The following is a 24,104-nucleotide window of genomic DNA, read 5'->3' as shown; positions in this document are numbered from 1 at the left end:
TCTCTGCCCCTCCCCCGTTCATGCTCTGTCTCTTTCTGTCCCAAAAATAAATAAACGTTGAAAAAAAAAAAAAAAGAAAGCTTGAAGACCACTAATCTAGTCCACTCCTCTCATAACCAATCAGGAAACAGGCCCAGCCAGGTTTCAGTGGCTTACATGGGGTCCTATAGCATGTGATGAATGCAGGAGTAGATCCAGGCCTCTTGAGCCCTGACCACTGTCTCTCCCCTCGGTACCATACTCTAGTAATAGCAAGTCAACCAGTACTCCAAGTACAGCACCTGGGAGAACCCATATGTCAGGGTTGGGAACAGAGGAGGATACAAGACACCAGAGGCTTCAAGATCTACACCTGAAAGCTCTGCGTTTCAGTTTGTTTTGGAAACTAAACAAAAGAGAAACTTAAGAGGGCTTTGATATTTTTTTTCTTTTGTAGCCAGTTATAACTTCTAATGTAATTATACCCATTAAGTTGCAAGTCCTCGTTTGATAACTTGTTTTTAAGTATTTAAAGTGTAGAGGATTTTCTTACAAATAACACATTAATGAAAGAAAATGCCACTAAAATGAGTCAAATGGAAAAACTTGGCCTATTTCCTTATAGGTCATACAGCAGTGGTTAGAGACTGAACAGAGACAAATCCAGCAAAGTTTTGAGCAGGAGCTAAAAAGAGAAGGAGCTTGGAGGGTCTGTCCTGAAGCTCGGCTGCCATTGGTAACCTTTAAAGCCCAAACCCTTAACTGCACACCGTGTTCCCAGGGACTGAGACGTCCATTAAAAACCCAACTGATTGTTAGCCTCTGGATTCTCCCACTCTTGTGCTATTCTTCAAAAGAAGCAGATCATTGTACCTGAGAAATGAATTGTATGAACAGAAGTAGGAAATGAAAGAAATCCAAATATTATTTTTAAAGTTTCTTTCTACCTTTATAAAACTGTTCTTCTGACACCACTGTTTGCTCTCTGACTTCAACTTTTCTAGCACTGACAGTCCGGAATGGAGGAAACGTGTTGGTGCCCTGTTACCCTTCTGGAGTGATCTATGACCTCCTGGAATGCCTGTATCAGTACATTGACTCCGCCGGCCTCTCCAACATCCCTTTCTACTTCATCTCCCCCGTGGCCAACAGTTCACTTGAGTTTTCCCAAATTTTTGCTGAGTGGTATGTCTGCATTCTTCTCCATGATTCAGTACATTCAAGCAGTAAGAATAAAATGGAAAAAGTTTTTTTAATGAAAAAAGTATAGGGGCAGCTGGGTGGCTCAGTTGGTTAAGCGTCCAGCTCTTGATTTCAGCTCAGGTCGTGATCTCACGGTTGAGCCCCGCATTGGCTCTGTGCTTAAGACTGTCTCTCTCTCTCTCTCTCTCTCTCTCCCCCTCCACCCTGCCCCACACCCTGCTCACTCACGTGCATGTCCACACACTCTCATTCCATACATACGCACTCTCTCTCTCTCTGTCAAAAATAAAAATACAAAGGTTTTCTTTTTTCTCACATTACTATGAGACTTTGATTTTGTTGTCTTTCCATGTCTGTGATGTGAAAATTGTATTAATAAAAGCCAAATCTGTTACATTGCTAGAGTTTGGAGGAATAGTTGTCAAGGAAGGAAGGATGAAAGGCAAAGGGTTAACTTAGCACTTTCAAATTTAGTGACAAAATATTATACATTTATCTTCTCCCATGCTACCCTCTGCCTGTTACAAAGTGAAGTGACATTCTAGAGGCTCAAAAAAAGCCCAAGTTCATGTTGTCTGGAATTTCTAATACCAAATCTGATGATAAGAAAAGCTAGGTTCTTTTTCATTTCAATAGCATGATATTTGATAAAACTAAGTTTTATTACAGTAGGAAATTGTTTGATCCAGTCCTGAGGTGGGTAAATTATTGAACAGTATGAAGTTAGTGAACCTTTTTAGGATTATTTAGATGCATGTTTGAATCTAACTCATCTGGCCCAAAAAAGGGAGGGATGAGGGAAATACAGAACTTTTACAGTCGACCTTCAAGTGCCTTAGGGTGGTGTTTTTAGACGGGGACATGACACTTGCATAGGGTGTGTAATCCATTTTGATTGTATGGTAGTGTAATGGACACAGTGTTCTACCAAGTTTCTAATTAAGAAGGGATTTGTATATCATTCTGTCCTAACATATTCTATATGCTGTCTCCCCACTCCCCCTTCTTAAAGGGCACTTTTTCCTCCCCTTTTAAAAGTTGTGGTCAAGGACTTTTTTTCTCTATCTCCATTCAGACAAACTTCTCCATCCTGTGTGCATGTTAGTCATGTTTGTCCGTAGGGCCGTCACTTTATTGGTACCTGTTGAATTTTATCCTTTGCATTGGGTCATTTCTCCCCCAGCATAGGAAGTTAATCTTGAATAATTAGTAGTCCAGCCTAAGGATCACTTGCACAATTAGCATATTCTGAATTTCTTCATCCAGATCCTTAATAAAAAACTCCAGCCAGCCCTGTGAGGCCTGGGGGATGGTGTGCTTCTCAAAGCCACTCCGTCCCCACTGTGTGCTGTTCTTTCAGAATAATATCTTACGGGCTAGAAGTCAGGACCACTCTAATTAGAGTAGGTTGTTTTTGTTTCTGGGTTTTTATATTTGTTCGTTTCTAATATATGTGTAATACACACTTACTATAGAAAACAATACAAGTTACAGAAAACAGGAAAAACTGAACCTGTAAACCCACTATCCAGAAGTAATATCACTGTTGGCATTTGGATGGATTTCTTCTTTCTATATGGGGATCATACCAATTATTTAATTTTGGATCCTGCTTTTAAATATTAATTTTTTTTTTAATGTTTATTTTTGAAAGAGAGACAGAGTGCAAGTGGGGGAGGGGCAGAGAGAGAGGGAGACACAGAATCTGAAGCAGGCTCCAGGCTCTGAGCTGTCAGCACAGAGCCCGATGCGCAGCTCGAACTCACGGACCGCGCGAGATCATGACCTGAGCTGAAGTCAGACACCCAACCAACTGAGCCACTCAGGTGCCCCCTGCTAATCTCACATTTTTAATGTGAGATTAGAGGATTAAAATAAAACTTTGAGGACATAGTTTTTACATGAATACATTATTACATCATTTGTATACTATATTATTTATTTAACTGTTGTCTTATTGTTGGACGAACAGGCTTTGCCCAGTTTTTTCCTTTTAGTAATAAATCTTCAATTAATATTGTTGTATGTATATACGACTGCATCTTTTGCTTTAGGTAAATTACTAACAGTGGAATTACAGAAAGAGTATAAATATGTTTTAATGTTGATTATACAAATCTCAGTTGCTTTCCAGAAAGATTTTTGTCTTCTGTAAATTGTTCCTTTGCCCATTGTCTTCTGTAAATTGTCCCTTTTCTACTGATTAGAGATGTTATACTTTTCTTACCAATTTATTTGAACTCTACTCTTTGTTATACATCTGCAGATATTTTTTCCCCCGTCTTGGCACTTTGGATTTTAACTTTGATTTGTTTTTTAAATAATAAAGTCGTTACTTTGGAATAATTTTGAATTTACAGAAAAGTTGTAGAGGTAGTACAGAAAGAACTATATACCTTCTACTTAGTTTTCCCTAATGGCCACATCTTACATGGCCATACACATGTATCAAAACCAAGAAATGAACATTAGCACACATTATTAGCTGAACTACAGTCTTTTTCAGATTGTACCAGTTTTCCCACTAATGTCGCTTTTCTATTCCAGGATCCAGTCAAGGATACCACAATGCATTTAGGTTATTGTTTTGTTTTGTTTTGTCCTGGTTTTTTTATGTCAGAAATACTTTAGTTTTATATATTGATACTAACTAATGCAACATAATATCCTTTGCAACAATCTAAGAAACCTTAAATGAAGATCTTCTATTTGTCTCTCTTCCTGACTTTAAAAAGTTTTGTCTTCCTGATTAGATATTATATATAATTCTATGTATATAAGTATATGTAATTTAGATATTATAAGGTAACCCTCCAGAAGTATCTTCCTTCCCTATTTACATCTTCCTCCAAAAAGGATATAAAGTAATGTTTTTTAAATCAAGATTAAAGAAAATTTTAAGTGTAGGGAAAATTAATAAGTTGTATTCATGAAGTTCATATAAAACCCAAACCCTGGAGTCCTGAACTACTCCCCAAAAAATAGTATCTGGTAGAACTGTTGAAATACTTTAATACTGTTTTAGTAGAATTCTTACAAGTAGTCGTGAACAAACATACATTATTACTACATAACGCCAAACCTACAGAACACCTGTCTTTTGAGTTATCAGTTGTTAACTTTGGCCACAATTGCTTTATTCAGACATCTCCATTTTTAAATGTCCGCTCTGTCTAGGAAAGAAATATAGACTACCTAAAGCATTTATAGAGTCTCCCAGTTGAGATACCACGTTACTCTCCAGTTTCAGTGACCAGTGTTGCTTAGTGCATGTGCAAAATACAAAGTTGGGTCTCTGAAGAAAGCCTATCACTTTCTCCTCAAAAGTGATCACTACTAATGCAATATGATATTTCAAATTGGATCCTGGAGCAAAAAAAAAAAAAAGACATTAGTGGAAAAACTGGTGAAATCCAAACAAAGTCTGGAATTTAGTTAGTTGTAATGCACTAATGTTAATTTCACAGTTCAACAACTGTATCATGGTTATGTAAGATGTTAACTTTAAGGGGGCCCTGGGTAAAGGGCCCAAGGGAAGTCAGTACTGTCTCTGCAACTTTTCTATAAATCTAAAATTATTCCAAAATAACAAGCTTATTTTTCAAGGAAAAAAATGTACTCAGGAATTTTAATGGTTAAAAAATGCTCACAAGGGACTTGTTCTGAATATTCCGTAGATCCTGGCTTTCAATCACAGTGAGATTGGTTAACAGGAAAATTTTGAATACACTTTATTAGTGTTTTTGCTGCTACCACTAGGTGGCAACAAATGATCCTGTATGCCCTACCCTAACAGGCTCATCCGTTTTTCCTCTTTAAAAGGCTTTGTCACAACAAACAGACTAAGGTGTATCTCCCAGAACCACCTTTTCCTCATGCAGAGGTAAGAAATGGCATTATTGGGTCAAAGCAAGAAAAAACTGTAGATAAATGGATGATAACATGTCTCTAGATTATAGAAATCCTTAGGTAAACTCATATAGTCCCTTGTTTCCCATGTGAGATGACCGCGAAGTACTCTAACTCAAGATATGTTACTTTCTCTTCTCATTAACACATTCTATTGCCAGTACGTGTTCAGTTCATAACCTACCTCTGTTCTGTTCACTGAGTGTTATCTGACCCCTACTACTAATTTCTTTGCATAACAACAGATTCGTTTATAGTCAAAGTCTTCTTTCCAGTTAGTCATGTTGATCATAGATGTGAAGTTTTAATGATGAAAATAATAACATTTAAGTTTTTAAAAAATAGAGGGTCAAAGGTACAAACTTCTTCTAAAATAAATAATTCATGGGATGTAAGTACATCATAGTGACTGTAGTTAACCATACTGTATTGCATGTTTAAAAGTTGCTAAGAGAGCAGATATTAAGAGTTCTCAAAAAAAAATCTTTTGTAACTATCTATGATGATGGATGGTAACTAGGCTTACTGTGGTGATTTTTTTTTCCACAATATATATATTATTGGACACTTGAAACAAATACAATATATATAACGTAACAACATAACATAGACAGTTTTGTTTTCATTACATTTTTCACCAAACAGTGTATCATGGATATTTTTCTGTGTGCCTCCTATTATTATTATTGCTAGCTAGTATTCCATAGCATATCATATGAACATATTATAATGTACTTAACCATTCTCTTACTATCCAACAAAAGAGTTACTCCCAATTTTTTGTTACATTTTTAAAAAGGATGTTTAAATTGGTATAAGCCACTTTAGGAAACTGGCAATATCTGCTAAAGCTGAAATATAACATACTCCCTACTTCAGCAATTTTGTTCCTGAATTATATACCAAACAGAAATACATGGGTATGTCACCAAAAGACACAGACAAAAATCTTCAGAGCATTCTTGGTAATAGTGCTGAAATATACCTAAATGCTGTTAATAGTCAAGCGGATTTTGTGGTATATTCTGTACAATGGAATACCTTACTTAACATCAGTGAGAATGAATGAATTCCAATTATACGAAGTTATGTAAACAAATCTCACAAACATCATGCGAGTGAAATAAGTGAGACATAAGTAGACAGTGTGATTTTCTTTATATGAAAGTTCAAGAACACACAAAACAATTCTGTGGTATCAGAAGCCAGGATTGCAGTTATCCTGGAGGTGGGGTTGGAGGCAGTAGTAAGTGGAAAAGGACAAAGGGGAACCTCTAAGAAGCTGGTCACACTGCTCCTTAGTGTGCAGTTGGGAACATGGACTTTTCAGTTTGTACAGACTTCATCCATCCACAGATGTCTGTGTGGATGTGCTTGTATAGGATTTAGTTGGTTTATTTGTTTTACAGTTAACTATTTGATTCAGTGTAAATAGCAACAAATGTCCCACTAACTATTTTAAATTTGACAACTCCTGCCACCCCTGCTTATTGCTACTCCAAAGGACCTTTATGAGCCAGAATTTCATGCGGAAGGTTCTGACAAAGTCATTTTTCAGTCCACACATTCCGTTACAGCAGCCAAAGTTTTTCCAAGCTCTGTCATTACCACAGTGAACTTCAGGCTAGAAATGCAGTGATGTCTGAAAATTAAGCATGGCAAAGCATACTTTATGGTGGACTTTACCACTGAAGGCTGGTTTTTCTCCCCCCAACAAAAATTAGCCTTTTTTTGTTTTCTAAGAGTGTTACTCTACATTTTTACCCACATATTGTCACAGATTACCTTTGTCCCATTTAGTTAGGAATATGAAAAGACCATAGTTGCATGAGCAGGGTTCCTGAAACACACTTGCCTACTTTAGGACATGATGGAGTTGACTCAGTATTGTGACCAGTGCCAAAGAGAAAATATTCTAGCCTTAGTACTGATAATTGAAAAAAAAAATTTTTTTTTACAGAATTCCTACCCTACAGCTTCATTGCCTATACAGTTGGACCTTAAATAAGTACAGAGGTAATGAATGGTCAAATGTAGTAAGTCAGCTAGAAAGGTAGCTCCAGTTGGCAAAAGAAAAGAGATGAATTTATCTTAGTTGCTATGCATTGATCAGTAGAACTTCAGGAACTGTAGGTAATGCCTAAAAAGTGATTTAAGTTGTGTGCAAAGACCTACTGCTATTCTTAGAATCCCATTCGTCTCCTTGACGGCAACGGATACAGTAGGCTTAGTCTTTTAGACAGCGCTCACCCATTTCAATGGGACAAGTAATGATTTGGGGGCAGATCAGTTATAAAAAGAATGTCCCTTTTGTTTGTATATAACTTGGAAGGGAGGTGGGAATTCAGCATTTGTCCCGTCTTTACTACAACATATCCCATCCAAGCCAGGGATGCCTGGCTAAGATCTCTAGAGTAGTGTTGTAGTGTTACCAGTAAAAGCAATCTCTCTGAATTAAAAATTAAATCTTTATATTGAAGAGAGTTTAGCTTCCATTTGGGGGTTGTCCCATTCCGGCCACACTTCACTATTTGGGTGACTTCAGTTGGACTTGGGCTCCCCTCTTATGCATAATTGGTTGGTTCAGGATTAACTTATGTCACAGACTATTTCTTCATCTATTAGACGATATCTCAGGGCAGTATTCCCTTTGATCTAGCTGGCATTTAAGGTCTCTGAAGTCTGGGTGTTTGTCATCTTACCTTTTGGTGCTAGAGTAGGGAGGTGGAGGCAGGGCCAGGGCAGCAGGAAGAGCTGCTGAGCCATGTCACAAGATGCCATCTGTGGCTGTAACTATATGGTGTTGTCTTGGGTCAGTTATGATGTTGGGAGAGAATTGCCAGGTATTGCTCTGGAAGGGAGATCATTTGATTCAAAACGTACACTTTTGAGACGAGTCTGAGGCTGTACATGGCCCACTTCTTACTACAGCTCTCTGCATAGGACATCTCTGGGAGGACATCACACTCCCAAATTTCTGAAAGCCAATTTGGCCTTTGTCTTTGGTAAGTTGCCTCAGTAACTTACATCTCAAGAGGTGGTCCTGTGCAGGTAAACAGTTTTTCTTGTGTTGTTTATTGTTGACAGAACTTGGTGAGTCACATGTTTGGGGAAAATTACTTGTACTTCAAATAATAACTGATCCTGGGAACTTCTAGGGCCGGGACTCCCGAGTGTCAGGAAGCTCTAAAGGAAGGGTTAGACTGCATCAGGCCTTTAACAGCCTGAATAATATGTTAATACGTACCAAAAGGTTGCATCTGTTCAGAAAGTCACATTGTACATAACAAAAAAAAAAAAAAAAAAAAATTCAGTCTTCCACAAATTGTAATCAGATTCATTTGTATTCTTCCTTCTGCTCATGCTCCCATGCTGTGCAGTCCTTCCCTCCGCCTGGACAGGCTAACATCTCTTTGTGTGCTTCCCTGTACATATGTAGCTCATTCAGACCAACAAGCTGAAGCACTACCCGAGCCTCCACGGAGACTTCAGCAGTGATTTCCGGCAACCATGTGTGGTGTTCACCGGGCACCCCTCCCTCCGATTTGGGGACGTGGTCCATTTCATGGAGCTCTGGGGGAAATCTAGTCTCAACACCGTCATATTCACAGGTAAGTAAACAAACAAATAAAACCCTGCCCTTCCCACTGGGACTTTCACCCAGTGCACCAACCAGGACGAAATTTACAGTAAGGCATAAATATGAACACTCATCCGACATAAACCACAAGGGAAAGAGTAAAGCAAGATGGACTGTTAGGAAACTGTACTGGACACAGCTTTCATATCCATTTTTCAGAGATTTTTCCCTGAGGCAGATTTCTACTGAACTGCTTTTGATAGGATTTTGTAAGCTGTTTCAAGAACGGCAGTAATCCTAGTAACCACTCTTGTGTTACCCTTTAGGAATTATTTCTTGAGTTGGGTTTTTCTCCTTTGGTTATAGTTTGCTCTGGCTTACACTGTTTTTTCTGGAGACAAACCCCTCAGAGTAAAACAAATCCTTTAATGAAGCCAAGCAGGGGTTTTACTTCATCACTATATTATTTTAGCAACTTTAGGTCTTCAGACAGCCTTGGGATTTGGAAATCTTACGGGCAATTGAGTGAAAAACCTTGATCTGAATCTGGTCCAGTGTACTATAATCTAAGCCAAGTTACCTCACCTCCCTGAGCCTCACTTTCTTCATCGTAAAGTGGGATTGTTGATGGCTCCTTCCTTGGGCAACTCTGTGTGTTTACTGAAATGTTATCAGAAGGCACTTCATGCAGTGCCTGGCACATAAAAGTTGTTGAGAAAGTTATCAGTTGATTTCTTTCTCATTGCTTTTAAGACTTGAATGATGGAATAGAGTCTAACTGTGCCCAAATCTTCAAGATCAGGGACACTGGGGCCCTTTCCTGTGCTCAGCCTGCTTGTGAGGAGTGCCAGAGGCCTCTATCACACCACCGGTCAAACAAAGTTGGCTTTATTGATTCATTGCAGCTGAGAAGAACACATGGGGAAGTGGGAGGCATCTCAGAACATGTTGGAAAGAACTTATGGATTTGGACTTGTGTTGGGTGATTTTGAGGTAGGTTCACAGATGTGGGACATTGCTCTGGATTGGCCGCTGTTAGGAAGCAGGAGTGGTTAAATGATTGAGTATCTTAACAGTTCTTATCTAGAAGGCAAGAAGAATGGAGCCAGGATAGGGTAATGTTTGCTCCTTTTGTGGTTCGAACAGTGTTGTGGTTGTGTGTTCAGGCATGATTATGGAGGGGTTCTTGTTTTTGTCTTGATCCATTGTGGTCACCAAATGGCCATGTCTGGTGTTAGGGTTCTGTGAAATTGTTGATGTCCAACAGGAGAACAACATGGCCTGGCCATGACTGACAGGCCGGCTCCGGCTATAACTCCAAGACCCGGTAGAAAGTGCCAGGAGAGCTCAGAAAAGCAGCTTCAGAGGCTTCTTCTCTCTTTCCTAGGCCCCCTTTTGGCCAAAGGCAGAGGAAGTCAGGTCACAAGACATTGACCCACAATACCCAGAACCTCACCATGGCCAACTTTTGCTAAGCAAGAGGTATTCTGGAGAACATTGTAGTAGGACTAAAGGTGGTCTTTCATTCTTTTTGAGGGGTTACTGACTCTGATATGACAGTGGGTACAGTATTTTTATAGGCGCAGTAAGAAATGTTTGCTGTAGTATAATTTTTCCTTTAGCCAGCTAAGAAGAAATCAAGGGTTGTTTGATTGTCCGTAACAACCCTGGTAATGAATTTAAATCTAAACCCATTTTGAGGGACTTTCAGAGAAGCTATGTCATGTATGATGTCTGGTCATGTCAGAGATGAATTTTGGACCACTTTTTTGGATTGTATTACAGCTGTGGGAAAGTTGTAGCTCACATAGTACACGTAAAAAGGGAGTCAGTTTTCTCCTAGGTAGCTGTCCTTGCCTCATATTTGGGGGGTTCTTCTTAGAGAAACAGGAGCCACCAAGGGAAGTAATTGAAAAATCGGGAAGTTCCAGGGTGCCTGGGTGGTTCATTCGGTTAAGCGTCTGACTTCTGCTCAGTTCATGATCTTGCAGTTCGTGAGTTTAAGCCCCACATCAGGCTCTGTGCTAACAGCTCAGAGCCTGGAGCCTGCTTCAGATTCTGTGTCTCCCCCTGCCCCCCCACTCTCTGCTCCTCCCCTGCTCATACTCGCTCGCTTTCTCAAATAAACATTAAAAAAAAAATTTTTTTTTTAATAAATAAAAATCTGGAAGCTCCATCAGTCATCCTTAATGCACTGGGAGAGTTAATGGGATGGGTAAATGTAAGCTAGAGGGCTGTAAGAAGTGATGTCCTCATGGGGGCACAGGCTGTTGGGAGTCTAAGTATTATATTTCACACCAGAAATGTAATCTCTGCCACACAGGCCACAGTGAGTAGTTCTGGGTTTAACAAATGGGCCGTCATGGCAAGCGTGGTTCCCAGTCACCGCGCACGCCAGGCTTTGCCGAGAGGAGCATGACAGTCCCAGCAAAAGCATCTGTTGACATGAGGCCAGGGTCCTTTTCTCATGTCTGCCCTGTCAAGTCAGTGGTATGTCATTTGTCTCATACCTGCTTGTTAACTTCGAGCACTTGATTCGAGAGGCCTGTGCCAGGTTTCCCCACTGTGAAGTCAGTTTTTACATTTAATCAGTATCTTGGGTGGGGGGACACTTTGAGACTATGTATCCTTGTCTTCCTCAAATTTTTATCTAATTTTTTTTGCATCTATTGATGATCCTGGTCCGAAGAAATTATTCCTGTGATGGTTGCCAAATGATAAATTTTTCTTTACTTTCATTGTTTACATTTATTTGGCATTCTGTTGCAACAAAGAGTTTTCCCTTCTCCCCCATTTACTTATGTAGCCCCTCATTTATCTCCTCCGTCTCTCTGTGTTGAAAATCTTGAGCCCACACCCACCCTGCCCTGTTCATTCTGGCCTCTCCCCGTCCTTACCTGTGAGTAAGTGACCCTCTGCAGTGATCAGGAATCCAGCTCCCGCCAGCCTCTGCACTTCGGTACGGATTCCTCCTGGCCTTGACCACACCAGCCGCCTCCTCACTTGGTAGCAACTCTGTTGCTTGCATTTTAAATTTTCCTTTTTGTGCTCCCATTAGAACCTGATTTCTCCTACCTGGAAGCACTGGCTCCCTACCAGCCCTTGGCCATGAAATGCATTTACTGCCCCATCGATACGCGACTGAACTTCATCCAAGTGTCAAAGCTGCTCAAAGAAGTACAGGTAAGGAAGGGAAGTGCTGGTGTCTCCCCATGGCCCCGATACAGCCGGGAGTTTGCGGCAGGGCGGGCCGTCTGGCTGCGCTTCTTCCCTTCCTCGTGTCCCCGGAGTCTGGAGTCCGCAGCATGCTGGCACCTGTGCCGGTCACTGCCCCGCCCCGCCCCGCCCCAGGTAGGGGGCTTTAAGACCTGGAAGCAGTTTCTGTTCTAAAGAAATCAAAGGTGGAAGGGAAGGAAAGCATTAGCCTGTTATTTTTGATGAGGACCGTCTGTGTCCAGTCAAAAGCAAATCGCCCCCTCTCCCCACCAAAATAGCCCTAGAAACAGACGCCTCAAGCCGAAAGACAGTTTCACTGAAACCTGTACTGGTTCCTCGTTGCAGGTGTGGGTTAGTACCACGAACACTGTTATTTTGCTTTTTGTTAGGGGCTTGTTTTGGTTTATTTTTTGTGGCTTCTGTTTGTTTTTTCCTTTTGCATCTTCTGCCGTAGGGCAAGGGAAGAAGTAGTTGGGTAAAGCAGTGGGTTAAGGAAGACCATCTACACAGGAGAATGTGGGGGGGGGGGGGGCGCGGGGAGTAAAAATCACTGCACCGGGTCAGCAACCTCTTGGCACAAGTTTGATAGTGGGGTTGGGGGAGGCTGCTTGCAGTTGGCGAGGGAGAGGCAAGAGGAAAACTTCTCATTCCCCATTGCCTCAGGAGCTTAAAGGAATACCAGGGCGCCCTGGCATGTCTTCTGTCGCTTCACCGAGTAATTTAGCAAGGCACGATTAGCTCCCTTCATTTTTCTTGGCCTAGGTCAGAAGTTTGCTTTCCTCCTCACAGAACCTATGACCTCAGGATGGGAGGCACTTACCCAGAGCTCTAAGGAAGGGTAACAAGAAATGGAAAGCTGAAGAACCTCAGGAATGCAGAAATAATGGATTATGGCCATCACTAGCTTGCTGGCCCTACAAGGAAAGAATATGGGCTTTCTCTAGACATGATTGAGAGTAGTGGATAAGTTTGGGCTGATTTGGCAACTCGATACCCACCGTGTACTCATCAGCACACTGGCAGAAGCAGTTAAGAGCCTGTTGTTTTCATGACTAAGTTTCCCCTGTGGTCCACACGGCAGCGGTGTGCTCATGGAGCCCCTGGCGGTATATGACTGTGGGAGCCAGAGGCCACCTGGTCCCCACTGTAGGAGAGGGAAGCGGGGACGGGTCCTCAGGCTGCGACTGTGCACTCGGATGGCTTTGAGAAGAGTTAGGAGATCCTAACCTAACCTTCCGTCAGGAGGAAGAAAAGGGTCAGCCCAACAGAACAAGTGCTGTTTTTAGTGCACCCGGTCGGCTGTTCCAGTGCTTCCTGTTGGAAGGCCTTCCAGGAGCTGGAGGTGAGCTCCAGGCTCTTAAGTAAAAGCAGTGTCAGTACAACTCAGTGGGCTACCGGGATCCATTTTCACTTGGGTGGTATTTGTCCCAGGTAAATGTTGGTTTACTATTTTTGTCTCTCAGAATAACAAAGAGATATTTTGCAAAAAAGATCTGATTCAGTGTGTCCCACACAGTGGAGTATGTGAGCTGTGCACTGCCCACTGTCTAACACCAGTGCACTTGCAGATACCAGAGAAGCCCCCACCCCAAAACACCAGACTAGCCCCAAAGTCAGCAGTTCTTGCCAATCGGCCAACAGCTATACCGGTCAGTGATGGTAGGTGTGACAAGAAGACTGCCCTCAAGGGGCTTGGGCACCAGTTGGGCACAGACCTATGGAAGTTACCATCAAAATGACTTAAAAACAGTGAAAACATAAAAACAAATGCAAACGGAGGCAGTGGATCCCCCACTAGTCCACATGACTGGCAGTTGAGGGCTTTGCTCTGAAATGTTTATTCTTTCCCCGCACTGCACTCCCCTCTCCTGCTGCCCAGTGTTTGGGTTTGAGAGGAGGGGGGTCAGGAGGTGGTGAGGCGGAGCAGGAGTGCGGGCACACTGAGGTGGGCCTCCTCCCTTACTTGCCCCTGTCCTGTTGGTTCTCAGCCGCTGCACGTGGTCTGCCCCGAGCAGTACACGCAGCCACCCCCAGCGCAGTCCCACCGCATGGACCTGATGATCGACTGCCAGCCGCCCGCAATGTCCTATCGGCGGGCCGAGGTCCTCGCCTTGCCTTTCAAGCGTCGGTACGAGAAGATCGAAATCATGCCAGAGGTGAGCTGTTCTCTTTCTCATGGTCAGACCCAGGTTTTCCACTTGAGTATCTGAAAAAAGATGATCTCAGAGGTGGCTTTCTTGGCGTTGTGTCAAATGCGGATGAACCAAAGAACACAGCCCCTTAGGCAAGGAACTGGGAAGAGAGGCGGGATCTTCAGAACCGCCTTATTTTTCAGGCAATGAAGTAACAGCTGTTAACATCAGGACCGCTGCTTGTGTTCACATTTAACATGTTTAAGCCAGGAAGCCAGGGCCTCTCAGAACAGAGGCACTGATGTCAGCTCCGTCCCTGACCACGGTGGATTTTTCTCATCCTTTCTGGACCTCATTTGAGTGTGAGTCAAGTTTCATCAAATTCAGAGCTAGATGGAGGGAAATAAGAGTAATCAACATATAAGGATTATAAATGTGATTATTTGTGTGCATATTGTACATGTGAGACAGTTGAGGTATACTGTGCATGAGCGACCAACTGAGGGCAAGGCAGCCCGAGTCACATGGCCTAGCTCCTGCAATGTCAGTGTGGAAGGCTCTGTGGGAAGCTACTTTTGGCTTTCTTTTGCCTCTTGAGATAGCTTGAACATGTCCTCAAAATTCCTGGTCTCAAAACTTCTTAAAAATTAGAACCCAAGGGGCGCCTAGGTGGCTCAGTCAGTTAAGCATCTGACTCTTAATCTCAGCTCAGGTCGTGATCTCATGCCCAGCATGGAGCCTACTTAAAAAAATTAGAACCTCAAAGAGCTTTTGTTTATGTGGGTTACATCTATTGATATTTGCTATATTAGATGTTAAAACGAAGACATTTTAAAAATATTTATTCATTTTAAAAATAATGATTTAGGGGGTGCCTGGGTGGCTCAGTTGGTTGAGCATCCAACTCTTGATTTTGGCTCAGGTCTTGATCTCACAGTCTTGAGATTGAGCCCCACGTCAGGATCTATGCTGAACGTGGAGCCTGCTTAAGATTCTCCTTTTTCCTCTGCCCCTCTCCCTCTTGTGATCTTGTTCTTTCTAAAATAAAATTTTTAAAAAGCTATAAAAATAATGACATAAACCCATTAGATGCTAACACAACTAAAATATCTTTTATGAGAAAATGTTTCTAAAAAGTAATGAGAACAGGGGCACTATTTTCCATTTGCAGATCTCTTTAATGTCTGCTTGTGGACTGTCCTATCTCCTTTTGCTTTCACTTTGTTGTGGATAATATATGTCATGTAACCTTGAGAAAATCCCAGTGAACACTCGTGATAGCAAGAGTGAAAAGGCTAAAACTCACATTATTAGGACAGTCACATTGACCACAATGCCCCTGAAAGAGGCTCAGGTCCCACACTTTCCTGAGAGCAGTGCTCTGTACAGCCATCTTTTTAAGGCCCTTCTGCCTTCTCTTGCTGTTTTATTAGGATTCTGTTACTATTAGAGTTAAAATAGAATAAAAAAAAGGATAAAGACAAAATAATCAGTCGTGGTCCCCGTGCCAGAGATAACTACTGCTCAGATTTTGTGTATTTGCCTTGTCTGTTCTGTGTGTGTGTGTGTGTGTGTGTGTGTGTGTGTGTGTGTGTTGTGTGTAGTTGAATCCTACCCAGCATGCTGCCTTGGTCATGGAACAGTAGTAGGTCGCGACAAGTAAACATCTTAGTGGGGGTGTAATGGTCTATCATAAGTTTATCATAACTATTCCTTCACTGGTGAGCTTTATTATTTCTGCTTTTTCTATATTATAAGTAATGCTTTCAGAAACATTCTTTTACGTAAATTTTTGTCCGTGGACATAATGTAGAGTTTTGCCTGGGAGACGCATGTGTGAGATGAGGAGGTTAAAATCTGGCGCTGCTCTTTAGGTTTTGCTGCGACTAAAGGATGCTTATTCCTCCCCCAAATGAGAGTGTGCAGCTTCCCATAAATCCTCCCCCTTTGTCCCTCTGAGTGCAAGACAGGAGATCGGATGCGACAACCCTCATGGACGGGTTCTCGGAAGACTGTCTATTCGAGGGCGGCGAGGGGTGCTCCCTCCCTCACGGAGGTATCAGAGTGGAGACCTCCCTCAAGCCTAGATGAGTCTTAGATCTCCCTCACAGGGCCGCCCAGGGAGAGTATCTCACCTGCTGCGTTCCCACAGTGCCGTCCCCAAACCTCCCAGGCCAGTTCTTTGGCTTTAAAGTTCTGCTAGGCAGGTTTCCCTGGGATGGGCGTAACTGCAGTGTAGGAAGGAAAAGGATGCTCACGGACGGGTGTTGTCGGGAGACCGGAGCAGACATGTCTCTCCGGGGGGGAACGTTTCACACTTGTGCCACATATGTTTTCTTATTTCGTGAAACAATTTTCTTTTTTTTTTTTAAATTAAGAATTTTTATTTTTTTTTTAATTTTTTTTTCAACGTTTTTTATTTATTTTGGGGACAGAGAGAGACAGAGCATGAATGGGGGAGGGGCAGAGAGAGAGGGAGACACAGAATCGGAAACAGGCTCCAGGCTCCGAGCCATCAGCCCAGAGCCTGACGCGGGGCTCGAACTCACAGACCGTGAGATCGTGACCTGGCTGAAGTCGGACGCTTAACCGACTGCGCCACCCAGGCACCCCGTGAAACAATTTTCACATTCCGTTTTCCAGTTCTTCTAAATACCCTGAGCTGCTTCCTCTGCCCATGTGATATAGATCTTCATATTTACCTAAGTGGCATCTTGCATATTTGTTTACTTTTGTTCTTAAATCTAGGAGACTGGGACAGACCGGGGTCTACGTGTATTCTGTTTTCCAAATTTTCCAGAAAGAGTATGCATACTGTTGTTGGAAAGTAACTCTTATAGTCACAGAATCCTAATAAAACAGCAAGAGCAATAGCCAACTAAAGCTGAGTGCTACAGCCTCTTAGAAGATCACACATCACTGCCAGTGGCGGGGTCAGGGAGCTCTAAAGCTGCCGAGGAGATGGGGTACACCTCAGATTCAGGTGGTAGGGAAAGAGATGGCCCCCCAGGTAAAGGTTGGATGTTCCGCCTTTGGGAGAAGTCACGTTTCCAGGAATTAGCTCACTCAGTCCAAATGCTACTGCCCTGTCCTTCCTGCCTGACACTAGTCACCTAGTGGTCATGAGGACAGAGGCGGAGGCTAGCATGAAAAGTCAGCACTCAGTAGGTATTTCTGCATGAAGAGAAGCCCTCTGAGGTTTTGGAGAATACTGTGAAAGTGTTCGGAGCCGCCTGGAAGCCACCTGAAAGCCACCTGAAAGATGGATGTGAGGTTGTGGCAGTACAGGTGATGGGCCCTTAGCACAGTGTGGGCATCTCATCATTTGGGGTGGGGGTGGAGCTAACAAAAGGGAGACGCAGAAGGGTCAGCATGCTGGGGTCCCAGCACGCAGTGGCACAGGCTTGCAAGTGGGTGATGGCTGGTGAGTGTTGGGCTGTCGCTGGGAAGGGCACCCAGAACACTGTCTAAGGAGTTGCGGTCGGACGAGTTCTCTAAGTCTTCGCAGCCCAGTTTACCCACCACCACTATCCCCTTTGCCTCTCCGGCTTCTCTTACCTCCTTTCTTTATTACAACTGAGGTGTACATTTGTGTGTGCGATACATTTTTGATTTATGTTATTTTAAAAATGTTTTTACCTTCTTTCTTCCTTAAAATTATGTGGCCATGTTAGACTGCAGTGATGTAGACAGAAGTTCAAAAGAAAAGGAAATGAATAAAGGTGATCATGAAAGGCTCAGCGCTATGGCGTTTGATGCCGTGTCTTTCCCACCAGGCTGGCAGGGGCACTTGAGTCCCAGCCCGGTATGGCCTCCAGCTCCTGCCTGGACAGCACAGCTGCTGCACCTCGTCCCCAAATTTAGGCGAGCCCGACTGAAACCCCTGTGTGCTTCCAGCTCGCAGATTCACTGGTGCCCATGGAGATTAAGCCTGGCATTTCCTTGGCAACGGTCTCGGCAGTGCTGCACACCAAAGATAACAAGCACGTCCTTCAGGTATGGGGGAGGGTGGGCTGCGCCTGAGTCCACGAGGAAGCGCCCACGATCGTGGTCCCAGTGTCCCACTGCGGAAGTTAGCACACTACATAATGGATCCAATCTGAAACAAAGAGGGCCCTGCATATAGATTCTTCACTACTTACTTCTCTGGCCACACGCCTCAGAGAGATAGAAGGGAAGAGCAGCTATTACTCATAGAGTGGAGGCCACACGTCAGCCTGAGTGCCCTTCCAGGCTCCCAAAGTGCCGGCCCCACTCAGCTCCCGCGGGCACATTTGGTAGGCAGCGGGTAGTGCGGAGAGCTGGGTTGGCGCCAGCCCCACACCTGCAGAAGTGGGTGGGGCCTGGGAGCCATCCCCACCCACGGTTGTCCCCTCTGCGCCCCCCTCCCCCCCACCCCCCACCCCCCCCCCCCGTGCCCTATGTTCACGCATGTTCACTGCCTCGCGGTGCAGCTCTTCAGGCACTCGTCCTCCCTCATCCCCCTTAGAAAAACTCCTTCCGGACTTGGCTGTGCTGCTCTGACACCGTGAATGATCTGCACGGAGCTGCCACTTCAAATACATGAGGCGCATGCTGTGCCCTCACCTGCTGTATTTCCCACTTCACCTTTACTTCACCCTCCCGAAGCTCCGCCATCACCGCTTTTTAGACAGTTTCTCTGACCTTCATGTCAGCGCATGAGTCTGACCCCACCGCTAGTGGCTGCGACCAACCTGCTGTTGCTACACCTGCAGTGGCCAGCACAGGTTATTATTAAGAATTTACTCAGAAGGGACACCTGGGTGGCAGTTGAGCATCCGACTCTTGATTTCGGCTCAGGTCATGATCTCAGGGTTCAATGAGAGGGAGCCCCATGTTGGACTCTGTGGTGGCAACTTGGAGCCTCCTTGGGATTCTCTCTTTCTCCCCCTCCCTGCCCCTCTCCCCCACTCGCACTCTCTCTCTAAATAAATAAACTTTAAAAAAATAAAATCTTAAAAATTTTATTCAGAAGATACTGAATTGAATCAGTTAGAGACGAGTCTTGATAAAAGGGAGATCTCTTTGCCAAAAAAGATATTGATGCTGTGTGGATGCTTTGGCATTAGCTTATGTTATGAAGAACTCCAGATGGAGCCCCCAGCTAACAGTGACTCTGAACTCAAGAGCTGGCTGACCTCACACAGGGTGACGCCGGGCCGGGCGCCAGGGCCTCCACCAGGAAAAAGGTTGTGTTGGTAGGATGGACAGACGGGTTCTGGCTGTGGCCTGCACTGACCTCATGCTGAGATGGTGTTTTTTTTCCCTCTCTAGCCCCCACCCAGGCCCACCCAGCCCACAGGCGGTAAGAAGAGAAAGCGGGCGAGCGATGACATTCCAGACTGCAAAGTGCTGAAGCCACTGCTGAGCGGCTCCATCCCGGTAGAACAGTTCGTGCAGGCCCTGGAGAAGGTGAGCGCATTCGGTTTGCACCTGCAAAAGCTGCGCGGGAGCCTCCCTTCCTGCTGTTCACCTGCTTCAAGGAATGTGTGCTGCTGCCTTTCTCATAGTCTCCACGGTCTGGGCTCCTGTCTCTGAAGCATCTGCTTGATCCAGGGCCGTGGCAGGAAACAGAACCAGGGGAGGGTCACAGAGTTGAGAGAAGACCATGCCCTCCTTTGCTGTAGGTCCCCCGCTTGCTTCTCTGCCAGCCTCTTCCTCCCCATCAGGCACCAGGCCGCTAGAAGACTGCCTCATGACATCTATGTCTTGTGGGAACTAAACCAAGGAAGTCCCTTCCTCAAAAACCTAGATGCGATGGATAGGCAAGGTGGGAGCGGCCAGGAAGTCCGCCCCTTAGAGCCTCACTTCTCGAGCAGACCCCTTGCTGCCAGAGCACCAACGTGGCTTGTCACAAGAGAAGAGAGACTTGGGCCTGGGGGCAGTGAGGGCAGAGGCGCCAGTGTTGCTGGATCCCTGGAAATTCTAGAAGCAGGGCCAGCAATCCCCAGATGGGGTGGGAGGAGAGGGAAGAAATCAGCAGTCACCTGGAAGACACTGGTCCTTTCCCAAATCGGCAGCCATCCATTAGAATTTTAATTTTCCCTGAAGAAGACTGCAGCCACATTGTGCAGCCCTCCTAGCCCCTGAGAGTAGGATCACTAGTAATTAACATGGGAGTGTCCCCTGTGATGCAGGTGAACATGTCAATCACTGCTTCCTTGTGACCTTGCAGTGCTCCAGCCCCTGTTGGTAGGACAAGAGCTTGACTTGTTTTTTATAAACTTGGAACAACTTGCTCTCCCAGAAAGACCTTCACTTAGTTCGCCTGGCTCATCAAGGAATTGACCCTTAGGATCTGACCTGGACTCTTCCTTTTCACCATTTCTGCCTCCTCTCCTGCAAGAAGAATATCAGTACCTGCCCTAACCTATACATACTTTCTAGAACTAAGGGTAGAGACTTTCCCTAGACCATTTTCTTTGCCTATCCTGTGTCCCTTTCAGGCATATCAGCCTTATTTCTACTACTTTTCTGCTTTCTCAACTTTATGTGTGATGTGAAAGAAAATTCTATAACTCACATTAAGGTAGCTAAAGAAGTATTTCTTGTGCTGCCTTGTGTCCTTCCTTGAAAGGGATTCGCCAAATCACAAGGTCACTGGTGTCTTGCTTTGAGGAATGCATTTTCCTGAGATAGGATGGAGCTTTTTTTATCAGAGACCATTGGCATATGGAGGCTGGTGATGGACGGCCCAGTGTCCTGGACTCCTGAACCCAAGCTTAGATGTGTTCCCCAGATAACTTACAAAAGTTTAAGCAGGTTATAGAAATTTTGTTGTGGTTTGTATAATCTGCATGTTTGGAGGCTTCTTTTAAAGTATATGAAGCTATCTATGTTTGAATTCTATTGCTATAGAAGGTCATGTGACAAGTGTGAAGAATTGTATGGAGGAGCATCAAAAATGGCACCTTCTAGAATGTTCAGTTTAGCCAAGTCTAGGAAGTGTCATTTCTTTTTTTTAATAATTATTTTTTTTAATTTAAATCCAAGTTAGTTAGCATATAGTACAAAATGATTTCAGGAGTAGATTCCTTAATACCCCTTACCCATTTAGCCCATCCCCCCTCCCATTACCCCTCCAGCAACTCTCTGTTTGTTCTCTATAGTTAAGAGTCTCTTCTGTTTTGTCCGCCTCCCTGTTTTTATATTATTTTTGTTTCCCTTCCCTTATGTTCATCTATTTTGTCTCTTAAAGTCCTCATATGAGGGAAGTTATATGATATTTCTCTTTCTCTAATTTCGCTTACTACCGTCTAGTTCCAGCCACATAGTTGCAAATGGCAAGATTTCATTCTTTTTGATTGCCGAGTAATACTCCCGTGTGTGTGTGTGCGTGTGTGTGCACACACACACGCATACACACATATACACACCACCTCTTCTTTATCCATTCATCCATCAATGGACATTTGGGCTCTTTCCATACTTTGGCTATTGTTGATAGTGCTTCTGTAAACATTGGGGTGCATGTGCCCCTTGGAAAGAGCATACCTGTATCCCTTGGATAAATACCTAGTAGTGCAGTTGCTGGGTTGTAGGGTAGTTCTGTTTTTAATTTTTTGAGGAACCTCCATACTGTTTTCCAGAGTGGCCGCACCAGTTTGCATTCCTACCAGCAATGCAAAAGAGATCCTCTTTCTCCGCATTCTCGCCAACATCTGTTGTTGCCTGAGTTGTTCATGTTAGCCATTCTGACAGGTGTGAGGTGGTATCTCATTGTGGTTTTGATTTGTACTTCCCTGATGATGAGTGATGTTGAGCATTTTTTTCATATGTCTGCTGACCATCTGGATGTCGTCTTTGGAGAAGTGTCTATTCATGTCTTTTGCCCATTCCTTCACTGGACTATTTGTTTTTTGGGTGTTGAGTTTGATAAGTTCTTTATAGATTTTGGATACTAACCCTTTATCTGATACATCGTTTGCAAATATCTTCTCCCATTCCATCAGTTGCCTTTCAGTTTTGCTGATTGTTTCCTTCACTGTGCAGAAGCTTTATTTTGATGAGGTCCCAATAGTTCATTTTTGCTTTTGTTTCCCTTGCCTCCAGAAACGTGTTGAGTAAGAAGTTGCTGCAGACAAGATCAAAGAGGTTTTTGCCTGCTTTCTCCTCAAGGATTTTGATGGCTTCCTGTGTTACATTGAGGTCTTTCATCCACTATGAGTTTATTTTTGTGTATGGTGTAAGAAAGTGGTCCAGGTTCATTCTTCTGCATGTCGCTGTCCAGTTTCCCAGCACCATTTGCTGAAGAGATTGTCTTTATTCCATTGGATATTCTTTCCTGCTTTGTCAAAGATGAGTTGGCCATACGTTTGTGAGTCCGTTTCTGGGTTCTGTATTCTCTTCCACTGATCTGAGTGTCTGTTTTTGTGCCAGTACCATATTGTCTTGATGATTACAGCTTTGTAATACTGCTTGAAGCCCAGGATTGTGATGCCTCCAGCTTTGGTTTTCTTTTTCAAGATTGCTTTGTCTATGCAGGGTCTTTTCTGGTTCCATATAAGTTTTAGGATTGTTCTAGCTCTGTGAAGAATGCTGGTGTTATTTTGATAGGTATTGCATTGAACACGTAGATTGCTTTGGGTAGTATCGACATTTTAACAATATTTGTTCTTCCTATCCGGGAGCATGGAATCTTTTTCCATTTTCTTGTGTCTTCTTCAGTTTCTTTCATAAGCTTTCTATAGTTTTCAGTGTATAGATTTTTCACCTCTGTGGTTGATTTATTCCTAGGTATCTTATGGTTTTTGGTGCAACTGTAAATGGAACCGATTCCTTGAGTTCTCTTTCTGTTGCTTCATTGTTGGTATATAGGAATGCAGCTGATTTCCGTGTATTGATTTTATATCCTGTGACTTTGCTGAATTCATGGATCAGTTCTAGCAGTTTTTTTGGTGGAATCTTTTGGGTTTTCCATATAGAGTATCACATCATCTGCGAAGAGTGAGAGTTTGAGCTCTCCCTGGCTGATTTGGATGCCTTTTATTTGTGATACTGTGTTGAATAACGTGGTGAAAGGGGACATCCTTGTCTTGTCCCGTAGGGAGTGTCATTTCTTGGAACTGTCAGTTGCAATATCCTCCAGCCTTTTAGGCAGCCCCTTGCTTTCAGAGTATCCATCATCTTCCTCTCTCTTTTCTTTGGAACAGCATGGCTTCAGCGACATTAAGGTAGAAGACACAGCAAAGGGCCATATTGTCCTGCTCCAGGAAGCTGAGACACTCATCCAGATTGAGGAAGATTCGACCCATATCATTTGTGACAATGATGAGATGCTCAGGGTACGACTGCGGGACCTCGTTCTCAAATTCCTACAGAAGTTCTAAATGGAACATCTAAACCATTTGTATTTCACTGAAACCCTCCAGTTCTTCACTGTGGCTGCCCAGCACAAACCAAGGAAGGGCACAGTTGGCCATATCTTTGTGGTCAGTGGCTTAAGGAATAAGTGACCCTTGTGGGACGCGATTAAAAGGAGTTATGGCCAGAATCTCCTGGAGAACTTTTGCTTTAAACTTACATTCATTTTCTTCCCAATTCTGGGTAGCCGGGAACGGTAAGGCAGCGAGCTGAGGAGTAGCATAAAAGTAACAGAAGCAGCTTCCCAAGAGGTTAATGGTGGAAGGGGTAGGTAAAAAGATGACTGACTTAAGTGGTCCGTGTTTATTTTTCATGGTTTCACAGGCCTTGGGCAGGAAAACTAGTCTTCGATTGTGTTTTATTTACTTGTCTACAGTGCCACGCCCGATAAGAAAGATGATCCCCCAAATTGGTAAAATGAACCATCTTTATTTTATATTGTGAGCCCATTTTGTTAATAAAACTTATTTTTATAGAAGTGTCTGAAAACCTATGAAAATATACAGAACGGCATAAACTTAGAAAATACCATGGCAAATTTTAATTTGATGTGTGTATTCATATATTTTTCTTAAACTGTATGAAAAGGTGCTTAACTTTATCTGAGCTGTATCTGTATAAAAAACACTGACACAGGGGTGCCTGTGGCTTATTCAGTTAAGCGTCTGACTCTTAACGTCAGCTCAGGTCATGATTTCATA

General features: G+C 43.5%; 1 protein-coding gene across 4 annotated transcripts in view; it reads left to right on the top strand.

The window, feature by feature from the left end:
* INTS9 (integrator complex subunit 9) overlaps positions 1-23,883 on the top strand; it is a 101,300-nt gene extending 77,417 nt beyond the window's left edge. For all 4 annotated transcript variants that reach the window (XM_015081172.3, XM_053216659.1, XM_053216660.1 and 1 more), the window contains 8 exons: positions 984-1,164; positions 5,005-5,065; positions 8,531-8,702; positions 11,730-11,854; positions 13,876-14,043; positions 17,917-18,015; positions 19,315-19,452; positions 23,193-23,883. In XM_015081172.3, coding sequence (XP_014936658.1) covers positions 984-1,164; positions 5,005-5,065; positions 8,531-8,702; positions 11,730-11,854; positions 13,876-14,043; positions 17,917-18,015; positions 19,315-19,452; positions 23,193-23,369 — 1,121 coding nt within the window. In that variant the 3' untranslated portion in view covers positions 23,370-23,883. The remainder of the gene's footprint in view (positions 1-983; positions 1,165-5,004; positions 5,066-8,530; positions 8,703-11,729; positions 11,855-13,875; positions 14,044-17,916; positions 18,016-19,314; positions 19,453-23,192) is intronic.
* The last annotated feature ends 221 nt before the right edge of the window (positions 23,884-24,104 follow it).

Source organism: Acinonyx jubatus, chromosome B1 (genome assembly GCF_027475565.1).
Source record: "Acinonyx jubatus isolate Ajub_Pintada_27869175 chromosome B1, VMU_Ajub_asm_v1.0, whole genome shotgun sequence".
Taxonomy (NCBI): domain Eukaryota; kingdom Metazoa; phylum Chordata; class Mammalia; order Carnivora; family Felidae; genus Acinonyx; species Acinonyx jubatus.
Note: the sequence above shows the minus strand (reverse complement) of the source record. Positions and strands in the feature narration are given on the sequence as shown.